The sequence below is a fragment of the Podarcis vaucheri genome, assembly GCF_965113315.1.
Source record: "Podarcis vaucheri genome assembly, chromosome: 1".
Lineage (NCBI taxonomy): Eukaryota > Metazoa > Chordata > Lepidosauria > Squamata > Lacertidae > Podarcis > Podarcis vaucheri.
The window spans coordinates 110332489-110346304 of record NC_138759.1 but is presented as its reverse complement, the minus strand read 5'-3'; the positions used below and the strand labels follow the sequence as shown (position 1 = coordinate 110346304).

Below are 13816 nucleotides of genomic sequence, written 5' to 3'. Positions count from 1 at the left end.
CGCAGACACAGATAATTATGTGACCTGGCGTGTAGCACTCTTTGCAACTGCCGCTAGGAAAATTAGAGCAAATTATATAGCCAAGGTAGCCACCAACTGTAAAGGAGATGAATTTATTTGACCCTATCCACAGCAAGCCATATTCTATCTTTATTACCAAACTCCGAATATAATTGCACATTGTATTAATTAACATTATTGTTTAATATATTAGTGGCCATGTGATAATTTTAGCCTATAAATTTTATTGTTTAATGTCTTAACCTGTATATTAAGGTACTTTTATAGCTCTGTTTAGAGTAGGTAATGTCTTGATAATATAAATGTTTCAAGTTTTTTGTATCAATCCAGTATATTTTCTTTTAATTGTTGAATTATTCTGTGTACATTGCGGCAGCCTTTGGCTATGTGCAATAAAACTGACTGACTGACTGACTGACTCTAGCTGAGGCTGCTAATGAAACGAGAGACCATCTTGGCTGTAAATCCTGGAAGACCTGATCCCTGCCTTTCAGGCTATTTCCACTGGTGGGAGGGCAGGGCCCTGACTGACTCCAGCTATAAAAGCCGAGGCTGCTGAATAGACTTTTGGTTTGGGGTGTTGTTTGAGAGGTTGCCGGAGAGAGCGGGGGTTTGTTGCTTTTATTTTTGTATCTTTACTGGAGGAAAGGGGCATTAGGGGACGAGGAAAAGGGAAAGTTATATTGAATATGCAGAAGTCCGCTCTCATGACATTGGATCCAACCCTTTATGTGCAACTGTGGGCCATACAAATTATCTGTCAATTAATATAACAAGCTCAGAGAATCCCAAGGTCTCTGATGGTTTCAACTAATTCAACTGGTCAAAAACAAACAAATACCTGCCTTGGACTCAAATAAGAACATAAAGCAGCTTTAGGTAAAATAACTGATTTTTAAAATCATGTAATATCATAAACTTTTTTTCGCCTTTGGTGGCATGCAGCGCCACATCCTGAATTTAAATTCCTTCCAAGTTGTAGAACTGCGAATGCCTACATTATTGTCTCATTACAATTATCTCCATCCTTTAATTATCATGTCTCAGGCTTCATTAAACCATCATGTGCTGTCTAAAGCCTTATCCATCCCTATGTACTCAACATGCGCAGGGTTTCCTACCAAACTATTTCACAGTTCCAAAGTTTAGCACTGCAGGGAATGGATGTATGGAGCTGCCATTTTCCATTTCACTCAGTTTCTCATTTTCCCAGTCTTAAATTTAGTTCCCCACCCCCATTTCTGCATGCATTTGCAATTAAAATAAAAAGTCAAGCTAAAAACATGCATGCGTTTTCATGTATCTCCTAATGTGCACGTTTCCATAATCCATTTTGCCTAGCATATGCATTTTTACAAGCAACTTTATCCCAACAAAGCATGATTTTGTACATTACTTTCACTGTTATACACATTTTGGCTTTCAATTTTTACTAAACAAAAAACCCTCCCACACTTTCAGTACACATTCATTGGCACTGAAAAATCTGCACTGGAAAATTCAGAGAAGTGTGAATTCCAAGGGCTTGTTGCTTTGGTTTGCCTATTATTTCGGCAAATGCAATCTGGTAGCTCCATATTAAAATGTGGACCAAATGAAATTTCCCCCTCATCCCCGTGGTTAGGTAACAATCACAGCTTACAGGCTACACTGAAGCTCAAGTGCATATGTACCTGGGACACTTACAGAGTATGTAGACAAGAAAACTTGGGTGACATCTGTGCAGTCTTGACGGGGTTTAGACCATTGTACATATGGGCCATAAAATAACTGCAGTAATGACCTATGTACCGTATTTTTTGCACCATAACACTCACTTTTTTCCTCCTAGAAAGTAAGGGGAAATGTCTGTGCGTGTTATGGAGGAAAAGCCTACGGGTGGCATGCCTACGGATTTTCCTCCTCTAAAAACTACGTGCGTGTTATGGTCGGGTGCGTGTTATAGAGCGAAAAATACGGTAGTTAATCTAAAACCTGAGAAACGCTCTCTAAATTATTCTCTCATTGAACTCTGAGATTCACAGAGAGAATGCCAAAAAGCTTGAAAGGCAGTTGAGTCCATCCTTTTAGTGAACCAAAAAGGCAGTTAAGTCCAAGCCCTTGCCCCCATCGTCTCTCATTTATGAGCCTACAGATCATTCATCCCAGGGTTGGTTCCAAGCATGGAGAGCCCCTCAGGAAAGTGCCCTCTAGTGGTTCCTTTCTTATGTCAAAGCACCATAGCTGTGGGCTTACCTGGCAGTGGATGTAGGAAACTATGAGCAATTCTTAAATAGCCATGACACGTATTCATTATTCATTATCACTCTAGGAGACTGTGGGAAATGAAAAAAGCAGCTCCCACTGGGGGGTCTTAATTTACATTTCTCATAATGCCCTGAAGCAAAGGCTGGCTACTTGCTAGCCGCCGCCCCCCCCTTCTCTCTCTCTCTCTCTCTCTCTCACACACACACACACACACACTATTACCTCTTACAAGCAATGCCAGTACTTGGCCCCTTTCCATCAATCCACCGATACACTGGGGTTTCTCCCTTTCTTCTAGCATCATTAGCAGAGTTGCAGCAAGGTACTGAACAGACTCTGGGCACAGGGCCTTGACACAAATTTGGATAAAAGTCTATTTTTAAGCATCAGGCAAAGACTTTTCTCTTTACATGAGCTTTTGCCCTTTATTTGAAGGCTGGCATTTTGGCCTCTTCCAGCGGGGAAGGATCTTCAATTCTTGCCCTTTTATCTGTATAGTTGATTTTTTAGATTTTTATTCAATGTTCTTAATCCATTTTGCGGTAAGCAGCTTGAGGTCACTCTGAGAAAACAACTAATGCATATGCAACATCATCCTCATCATTAATGTACTGAGTAGCTATGGGCAGGCCAAGATGGCAGGCTGCTGGGGTCTCAATGGCAGTGGACTTTGCAGCATGGCTAGCTACCCATTTTTAACTTGTTTCTTAAAAGGGGAAATGGGCAAGGGATCTAGGGCCTGGCTCAAAGGATCAAGAGAATAACACCCCTGCGTCATCAAAATTCTGCACTCAAACATACATCCAGTCCATGCTCACCCCAAATATATCCCTTCCTAGCTCTCATACTAATCTTTCCCTTCTATGGGATTCCTCCTACACTGATTTATTAGCAAGTTTCTGCCCAAAATTAAGTATAAATGGGAGTTTTAACAATCCTACAGGATTTAAGATTGTGAGTGTACCAACATGTTCGGGAAGGTTGGAACATTTCCAACCAAATATATCTGAATTGACAGGCAGACTTCTCTGTAAAAAAAGGCAACTGTAATTTGGCCAAGAACCACAGGTTTACGCTGATACCTACAGGGATCTGTGTAGGTTTCCATATTTTATTTCAAACTCCAACTAGATGGTTGCTGTTGTGTCTCCCCACACACCCATAATACATATATATATATCTATGTGTTTGCATGCACAGAGACAAAATGAAACTAACATTATTGCCAAAAGAGAAATCTTTTCCATTTGTTTTTCAAATTATGCTGTAGAAAAGCTTACCTAATCTCAGACAACTCGTTTAGCTATTTGTCCATTACAATGGGTAATTAACATGTGCGCTGCAGAATCCTATACATCCTTACTCAGAAGTAAGGCCCACTGTGTTTAATGGGGCTTCCTTCCACAATAGGTTTAGGATTGCAGCCTTAGAACATGAACACACACACATACACACACACACGTATTAAAGGGAGGAACTGTATTGGGTAACAGTTCTTCTGGCTTTTCCATGCACAAGTGCATATACTGGAGAGAAAAAACCCTCAGCGCCGGTAAAAAAGAAGCTAAGGTTTAAAAATAAACTGGTATGAGTCATGCACTCCAGGCTATCTTAATTCCAAATTAAAATGCTCTGACTGCATAAGGAGAATGCAACTTGGTGCAGCTTATGTTTGCTCAAAAACAGTGATTTGCTGCTGTACCACAGTCTTCAGAATTGAAGAATTCTCTAGCACTGCTTACTTTATACAATTATACATTTGTAGAAATTATTCATTTAACATCATAACATTCTTGGGAAGAGTATATTATTCCCTTTACTAATGAGTAACCGATGAGAGCTAGGAAGTTGTCCAAAGCTCTTAAGGGTGATTTGAACTCCATTCCTCCAGATGTAAACCCAGCAATAAGTCTGGTTTATATTTACATGCACACCAGGAACTTCACTGAGAAGTATGTTGATATAGATTTCACCGTTTGCATGTACCCTTTTACAACATTTGTGAAGTTGTAGACCACCAATACAATTATGAATCTGTCTTCATAAATTGGTGAGACTATCCACATCATCTCTGCTACATGGTCTTTTTGATGGCGCATGCTGGGAATCAAATCTGGGACACACACACACATGAAAAGTATTAGCACTGCCACCAAGCTAATCTCATTTACCACCCCCTACCTTCCTTCTGGCTAGGTCAGTTTAATCTTGGAATGCTACAAAATATTACAGGCAGATAAAATAAGCTCTGAAAATTCTCACAACAGCACCATGCTTTCGCAGGTCAATGGAGCACAAGACAAATTTCCTTTAGAAAGTCCTTTCCATGTAGAAATGTCTACAAACCCTACATGCATCAAGTAGATGTAGCATTTGTGTCTGTTCTCTTATGGGTAAATGTGGCAAGAGTATAGGTAAATACCCAGAGTATTGGATTACACAGCAGAATATTTACCTGTGCCATTGAGAACTATGCTTGGAATTTATGCAACAGGCCACAAATCAGCATGCAGCTTCTGAGTAACAGGTTTAGTGACTGAAAGAATCTGGGATCCCAAAATGTTTCGTGAGCGTGATTGGCCATACATCTTCCTCCTTTGCATTTTCAATTTTGGAACATGTAAGCAACATGGCTCCTTGCAGGTCAGAGCAACATGTTTAAGATGGCCCCGAAGTAACCCACTGAAATCATTGGGCATGGCTAACTTCAGTCTATTTGTTCCAAGGGGTCTACTCTTGAGTTTCCATTCATTCATTCAATTGTTTTATTTGTGTGCCGCTTTTCCACACACATGAAATCGTGCTCAAGGCAGCTTACGACAAAGAAGCAAGGATGCATTTCAAACAAACGCTGCAAAAACCATTTCATAATAGCATGGCAAAACAATACATAGCAACAATTTCATAGCACAGCAAAACAACAGCAATTTTGTAACAGCATAGCAAAGCAACAGCAAATATAATAGCATACAGTACAGGAAAAAAACACATTCCAATTCTATAAATATAACATTATTACGTAAACAACATGCAGCATCCAAGAGCAAGAATAATAAGGAAGGTTCATAGCTGCACCTTGGTCCTAGAAACATCCCTCCCATGGTATCGCTCACGGTCCTCTCCTTGCCTTAAGTTTGTCTTAACTGGATCCTACCCTCAATTTTTGATATACTGTAGAAAAGAAATAAGGTCATAAACTGCAGTTTTCTCTTTCTATACATATAGGCAAAAAGTGCACTGTCATTCGTATTAGTTTACTACTACTACTACTACTACTACTACTACTACTACTATTATTATTATTATTATTATTATTATTACTACATTTCTACCCTGCCCTTCCTCACTCAAAGGAACCCAGAGCAGCATGTCAAGCTTCATTAAGTGATACAACCTCCAATGTTCCTTTATTGAATCTTCATTATGTCTGAATTGTTCTTGTTTCTTAATCCTGCCACGGTGAATGACAATAGCCTTTTATTGTATCTGCATTCAAGACTTTGAATTGGAGGCATGCCAGATACATCTTCAGTGACTGGGTGGCTCTGATTTACAAGATATGGGACCCAACGCTGGCGACGGACTGGAGACATGGGGAGACCACATTTAAAGAGAGTGTCTGAGCTGGGGCTTTGGAAGAAAACTGCTGTCCGGGGATTCTGCACAGAGCTGACACCGCAGACAGAGGAGAAATGCCAAACACTAATGAAGACTGAAATAGCCTCAGCAAATAGCTACCGGTACGTGATGCAACTGTGAAGATGAGGACCAAGAAAGGCATGGATCCAAGCAGCAGACTGAGAGCCTTTACACTACCTAAGGTCTGTTCCAAACTTAGTAGTCTGTGCCTCAGAGTTCCATGCCTTGCGCATCATACGTGAACCTTTGGCTCTGGTTGGTTATGCTGTTTTATTGCTGTTTCTGTTCACAATGTAGACAGGCAGAAAATTTCTTTTGACGCAGTGCCTGAACTCAGACGCACATTGTGTATGCATCATTTATTGGACTGATCTAGCAAGTAATTCAGGAGGCTGTTTCTATGGATGTGTGTAGTTCAATCAGGGGAAGAAAGCATGGGGCAAGGCCCACTTTTCCTTGTATTTATTTACCAGTTTACATAAAATTAGCACAACAGTAAGCATCAGTTAAGTCTCTATATATTTGAGCCCTAGCATCAGAAGCAGCTCACCAAATGGGAGTGGAGGCACTCTGCTAGCTTTCCAGCTGGTGCTTTTTGGGAGGTGTGAAGAGGTCGGCACAAAGTCTCAATGTACCAGCAAAAACAAACTGTCCTTCCTGCCAGTGCAGTTGCCCCTTGCTGGCCTCCCCACCACCTCACCCTTCCCAGTAAGGCAGGAAGCTGGCGTAATGGCTCCACCCCACTCAGCAAGCCACTTCTGACTGGCATTGCAAAATAATTCCGGGCTGAGCTTTAGAATGGAACCCTAGGCATGCCTATTCAAAAGTAAGTGTCAACATGGCTTAGTCCAAGAAAAGTGTGGTGTCAGTCACCTCTACCTCCAGCAAAGGACCCAGGTGTTACAGGAGGTTTAAAAGAGGGGATCCAAGTTCAACAGGTTTGAGAGACACAGCCACACATGAAAAAAAGAATGTGCCAATCATGGCAGAAAGCCATCTTGCTCTGGTGAATTAGATTCATTTTCCCCAGATGTGCCAGAATGATTTCTAGAAAGTAGCTAGGGAAATATTTATGGCTCGCAGAAGTGTCACAAGGTTCATTAATGCTTAATAACATTCATGCATGGTTTGCTGTTACAGCAGAGTGCCTATAGGAAGACATATTGATGAGCTGCCCTTAGAACAGCAACCTTCCATTACAGATTACTAGATGGAGCAATAAGCACATGACTGATATAACAGACTGAAGACCTACAGTCAAAGATTTGTCTTGTTAGTGCAAATCAATATGTGAAATTCACAATTTCTCCATTTCCTCTGACATTACCGCTTCAACCTCCACAGCTTCCTTGCCACACTATTTTCATCCTGTCCAAAGCAGAAAGGACCAATTATTCCCAAATCCCGTCTGAGGTTTTCCTCCATGTCCTACCCTTGTCTTCCACCCATTTCCCTCATATCATTTGACCATTGTGCCTTCACATTTCTGCTAGCTGTCCTCTCTTCCCTTCTCCCTTCATTCCCTATGCATCTGGGTCATGCTGGGTCCCAGCTGTACTTCCAAACCAAAGCGTCCTTGCTTGTCCAGCATCCCATCTCCAAACAACTGCATGCCTTGTCTGCTTTCCAGATGACAGCAGACAGTCCCTCATATCTCTGCACCTCTGCCCTTTACCCTTCTCTCACAGGAAGTGAATTGTGTATCCACATTCCTTCTGGACCATTAGAACATTTATTAACACCCCATGGCATCATAGCAGCTAAACTGGTTGCCAGAGAGGGGGTTCAAAGCAAGCAGACAACACAAGGCAGATGTTAATCCTTGTAGGTAAGATTGTTCAAATGTTCAAAAGTATGTATGTGGGCTTATAATGTGAAGGGGGTGCACACACAACGTCTGCCCCATCATCCCTGTGCATGTCAGCTCTTTGAACCTATGAAGGTGACTCAAACTACATTTAGTTAAGCACATTTAGCATCCTCCCTATGAACCAGAACTCTGTACAGTTAGCTTCTCAATAGACTTGAAGAGTCTAACCACATTCAGATGAATGCAGGTTGAATCTTCCTGCATGTTCAGTATGCAAAGGTTGGGAGAGGAAGGTGCAGAACACTTAAGATATTTCGGAAATGGTGCGCTCACTATCTAATAGGAGTGCTCATGCATTCATCTGACTATTTATTTACAAAAGCATTTATTCACTGCCATTTCATGAACTGTATGACAATATGCAGGAAATGAAATCATAAAACACTATTTTTAAAAAACAGTGCATAACAATCATTCAGAGGACCGGCTAATCAAGAACGTTTTAAACAACTGTACAGACTTGCCAGCATAAAAAGGTCTTCAAGGAAGTCAAAAGTGAGGATGCCTGCGGAATCTCTGCTGGAGAAGCCTGAAGTGAGCTTCTGTTGTTACAGCTTAGTCCTCTTCTTTCAGTGTACAGGACACTGATTTTTTTCTCAAAACACTTAGTTCTGACACTCAGTTTGCATTTTCAAATCACTTCATAGAGATCCCACAACTTTAATTGCTTGTAAATGATTTGTTTGTTTTGAAAAACTAGCCAGCCAAATGCAATATGCTTGGAAAATACAGAGTCACTGGTCAATGGTTTCCACTGGAAGCCCATTCCCCAGTTCTACGAATCCTCCAAACCCCGTGGCCCTGCTCCCCTTCACTGCTGCTGCCTGTTCACTTGCCTTGTGCAAGCAGAAACAAGAGCAAGGAAGAGGAGCCTCCACACAGAAGCAGCTCCCCTGGTGGGATGGAGCTGCCACTGTCCCTTCCTGGGACAGAGAGTGAGAAACAGAGGAGAAGATCAGCACCGTGTGCGAACATTGTTAGCAGCAGTGGTTGGGTTGGAGACTGAAACTCGGAGCCACAAAGAGCGAGAGTGAGTAATGGATTGCTTTGAAGTCATTTCTGCACCGGGTAAAGTAATTTTTAGCCCCATGTCGTATCTTTTGCCCAACCTGTCCTTTGTTTTGCCTGATCAAAGGTGACAACCCTAGAGTTATATTAAGACATATGGTAGACAAAACAAAACAATGGGAGACACAGAAGAAACCAAGTTCTGATGGAAAGACACAGTCTTCAAGTTTTATAAAATAAGACACTGACATAGCAGAACTTGAGTTTTCCTCTAAGATTCAAAGCTATGTAAAGCAAGAAATGGTTTATAATTAATAATTGTTCACGCTGCCCATGCTTAAGTTCTACTAAGCATTCAATCAATTTATATTATTTCCATTCTACTCTGAACACATTTGATTCTTTTAAGAGCCTTCTCAAAGTGTGGATACTGTATGTGCTAACAGTTGTTTTATTGCTGCTTCCAACAAGCAAACAAACCATTACTCTCTTAATGTACATAATATCCTTTTAATAAACTATCTTAGTTAATAGCTCATTCTGTCTCCAGTGGTGCTATCAATCTTACTTAAGCCTATTATACAAAGCTACTTGGAGATTTCACAAGCATTTGTGCTTATTATTGCCGGTATTATTGTATTTTATTACTGCATAAATAAAAACATATCAGCATTCACAATAAGCCATGGTTTCACTTAATGTGACTTGCATACCAGGCCAGTGAATCATCAAGTCCTTTCTGGAGGCCTGAAATGGAATAGCCTTACAGGGGAAAGCTGGTAGAGAATTCTAAAATCGAGGGGCCACCACAGAGAAAGCCCTGCTCCTTGTGCTCACCAATCTCATAATGGGCAATTGAGAAGAGTCTACATCATTGATTTTAACATGCATGTAGCTCTGAGTACAGACAGTTAATACCACTGGCCATTCATAGGCGGATTAATGGCAGATACAGCTAATCCTATTTGAAAGCCATCTAGGTTGGTGGGCATCAACACATTTTGAATTAGCAAAATGTATACTTGTCTGCTGTGTAAATAACTACTTCCTCTTGTCTATCCTGAATCTTCTACCACTTGGCTTCACTGGATGACCCTGGGTTCTATTAATATGCAAAATGGGGAGAATTTTATTTATTTATTGCATAACTTTCTCTGCACCGTGCACAGTGTCCCTCCTATTTGTCTTTTTTCCTAAAGAAAAAAAAAATTCCAAACCTTTCCTCAAAGAGGAGTTGCTCGAGACCACTTATCCTCCTGGCTGCCATTTTCTGAACCTTTTCCAGCTCTACCATATTCATTTTGAGATGATCTGGTCCTCATGAAAAAAAATAAAATCAAAACTAGCCTGAAAGATCACCAGAATACCCACAGGAATTTCAGGCAGCTGCCAAGAAACAGAATGTACTCCTTGCATTAAAATTCTCCAAAACTCAATTCTGAAAGATGATTAAACATGGTTTGTAGCAACTGTAAAAGTAACATTAAACCCATTCCAAAACTAATCAAGCTTAAGAATGTGTTCATCTCCCCTACTGTTAATCAAAACGTAAGCTGGATAAGTACACCAGGAAACATATCAATTATAGTTACAAGCCACAAAACAAATATTGTTTTAATATATGTTTTTAATTAAAAATGATTGACCAGATTCCTGCGTGAGCCATAGCTTTAGACCTCTGCCAGGGTCTCCAACATGCATTTCTAAGAAAGTAAGCAACCAGAGAAACAAATTAATACATGTCAATTTTTTAAAATAACCAAACCACTGAACTTTTTATATATCTGCCTTCTGAATTATAAACATATTCACCCTTTAAAAATCCATGAGCCCTCAAGGGTCAGAAAACACCCACCTCCTGGACCAATCTGAGCATCACTTGCAGAAACTGAACATCAACTGTACATGAAATGCTACAGGAATATGACCGATGTTTCCCTTTATATTATTGTCACTAAAACAGGGGTCCCCAAAGTGTGGTGGATGAACCACCAGTGGTCAGGTGATCTGCATATGTCAAGTCATCTGCGGTTTAGTGACTGAAGACAGGAGACGGCACATCCACCCCATTAAACAATCACCTAGATTTTAATTGGATTTTTAATTGCTTCTTTTATTTCTTATCATAGTGTAGTCCAAATTCCATGGAATTCAACAAAACAAATGAAAGCAGCAATGAAAACTCAGTTAAACAATGAAAAACATCTAGCATAGCACCTTACAATTGCTATAACAGGAAGAAAAATCATTAAATGGCCCCAATTCCTCAGCAATGGTCTGGCGGGTGAGGGGGTGGGAAGTTTAATAACCACTGCTTTATGACACATCCTAACAGGTTACCATGGAAATGTCCAGCAAACAAGTCGGAAGCAGTTAAGTTGATATTCAAAGCCATTGCCAGAAAGAGAGAGAGAGAAAGGAATCACATTTGTGTCTACTTTTAGACATAATCTCCTTACACACTATGAGCGATGCACAAGCAAGAGCCCCTACCTTTGGCTATTCAGCGCCATTTGCAATGAACATGGTTAAGCTGATTATACTGTTTTCAATTTCGTTGCCCGCCCCCCACCACCCACCCCAGCACATCAAAATAGGCTGCTGGAGACACTATGGTGGTTGAAAGGTTACATAAAATACAGACCCAGCCGCTTCCCATTCCTGAAACTTTGCTTCAGGTTTTATAAAACCTGTGATAGCAATGGGATTGGTGAGGGCTGAATGCAGAAAAAAATAAGGAATGCTACAGTATAAATATATAAATATTTGTAGGGCTTGAAATGTTTTAAATATTCAATATTTTAAAATCAAGCCCCACCTCAGCTTCTCAAGCCATTTGTGCGTGTTTTTCTCAACAAAAGTTGTTAGGGGGGAAAGATCCTTGCACTCTTCAGAGGAGCAAGGCAGCTGCTTGAAATGTAAATGTCAAGCCTTGAAAAAATAATCAAACCTACATCTACTATTTTTAAAAAATATGCCTTATGCAGAATGGCTTATCCCCAGCCTTGATTGTGATAGGCTGTTTTCAGCCCACTTTTCATAAAACAGGATGGTTCGCAATGTGCTTTCATGAAAAGGATGTGCAATCCTAATTAACATGCCACTGTGCGAATGACCTTTGTATCGTCAGCCCAACAAGCAGTACAAACCTCCAAATTCATGCTGTGAGCTATTCCACGGTTCTGATGTTTTATTCCATGGAACTGGTGCATATATGTTTCAGCAGACATAAGCAGAACAACATCTACACACTGAATATTTGCTGTCTCTTTTAAAATACCCTTATGACTTTTTATTTCTAATACACACACACACACACACACCCCAAAAAACCACCCATATACCTTCTTGCATTTTAAGACAAGCTGCCCGTAGTCTAAATTCCGCATGGAATCTAGCATTTAAAAAACATGACGACTTGATCCCATTTTAAAATGAACCAGAAAAGAAATGCAAAAGGCAGTGTTTGAAATAATAATGTAAGCCACAAATAGGAATATAAACCACAAGGCCATACCTGGTGACTGGTTAGAGACTGGAATGGCTCCCCGATCCCAAGATGCATGACCTTTCTATTCCCAGAAAGCATTCCCTGCCTTATAGCAATGCATCACTCTCGCTCTCTCGCTCTCTATCTCTCAGGCATCTTCCGGGCCAGCAATGAAAACATCAGGTTTCTCCATTTAGCAAATGATGAGCGAGCTCCTTTCGAAAGATCGGATCTCAAAGATAGTCCCCTTGCCCCCACCCCACCCCCCTGTGAGCAGTTCCAGTCATCTAGTAGCGAAAGAGGCTGGCACAGCTACATCAGCGATGCTGCTAATGTTTTCAGAAAACACTAAGCTTGCTGCTTAGAGCAATCCCGCATCATCGGAACAGAGCAAGCCACATCCTTCAGCTCTCCACTCACGTTACTATAAATCCTCGGGTTGCCATTATAGAGAACGATGATTTGGTTGTTGCTTAATCTCGAGGCAATTAAAGGTGAAAACAGCCATTATGCAACACACATTGCTTTGAAAGAGAGCGACAGAGAGAGCGACAGAGAGAGAGAGAGAGAGAGAGAGAGAGAGAGAGAGAGAAAGCCAGGCAAAATGACATATCCAGGTTATCTCAATTTGCTTGCATGACCACTTCTTAACATGCAACGCTGCCGTTCTGAGTGGAAAGCTCCACAGTATGAGGTGATGGGGAAATTACCAGAAAGAAATCATATGCAATTCAGAAACAGGAGGACACTTAAGATCCTCTGGAATCATATCAAATGAATTGAAAACACCATTGAGATTAAAATATGCATCATATATATATCTGTGTGTGTGTGTGTGTGTGTGTGCGCGCGCGCGCGCTCATTTTCACAAAGCTGTATCCTCCTTGCATTTTGTGCACTGCTCCCTGGCAGCAACCCAGACATCAACATACCTTGAAAAGATGCCAGTATTATGACAGGGCAAATGTATTTGGGTACCAAACAGAGTGATCACATGCCTGTATTTCTGTTCTTGTAGCCCATTTCACTCCATCAGAAATTGTATTGCTCTCTTCTGAAGAGCTGTGAACAATCCATTAACAAGACACAAGAGTAGCACGGTTATCTCTCACAATATTTTAGCAGAAATCACTCTGTGCCATTTTAAATTGTGATCCCAGTGAATCAAATGCTCTGTTTGTTTGTTTTTAAAAGCTGATCCTCAAGACCAATGCTATTGTTTTCAGTGGGTTTGCTCCCAATGGTTTTAAGAGGATCGCAGTAACCTGTTTTGGGGTTTTTTTCAGATTTGCAGGTGATCATATTATTTTCAGCAAATAATAATATTTTAAAGTGTAGTCGTATTAGAGCCATACTCCAATTCTGAAAAAGGCTCAGCTGTAGCTCAGCATGTGACAGTGGCCATACAGACAAAAATAAGGACACTCTCCTGAATGAGAGGGTGGGACTGATGGTGTAATCTGGCAGCCCAACAGTGGTGAGGCCAACAAAATCCCGGCTCAAATGTGCCACAAGAAGAAAATGGATGCATGCATTCAGTT

The 13816-nt window shown here is 40.8% G+C and overlaps 1 protein-coding gene across 8 annotated transcripts in view; it reads right to left on the bottom strand.

Annotated features, from left to right (window-relative positions):
- The window catches only part of SLC4A10 (solute carrier family 4 member 10), a 160378-nt gene that overhangs the window by 101235 nt on the left and 45327 nt on the right, over positions 1-13816 (bottom strand). For 2 of the 8 annotated variants that reach the window (XM_082197629.1, XM_082197633.1), the window contains exon 1: positions 12303-12918. The exons of the other annotated variants lie outside the window; for them this stretch is intronic. In XM_082197629.1, the coding sequence (XP_082053755.1) occupies positions 12303-12374 (72 nt within the window). In that variant the 5' untranslated portion in view covers positions 12375-12918. Of the gene's footprint in view, positions 1-12302; positions 12919-13816 lie in introns of those variants that run through there. 8 annotated transcript variants of the gene reach the window in all.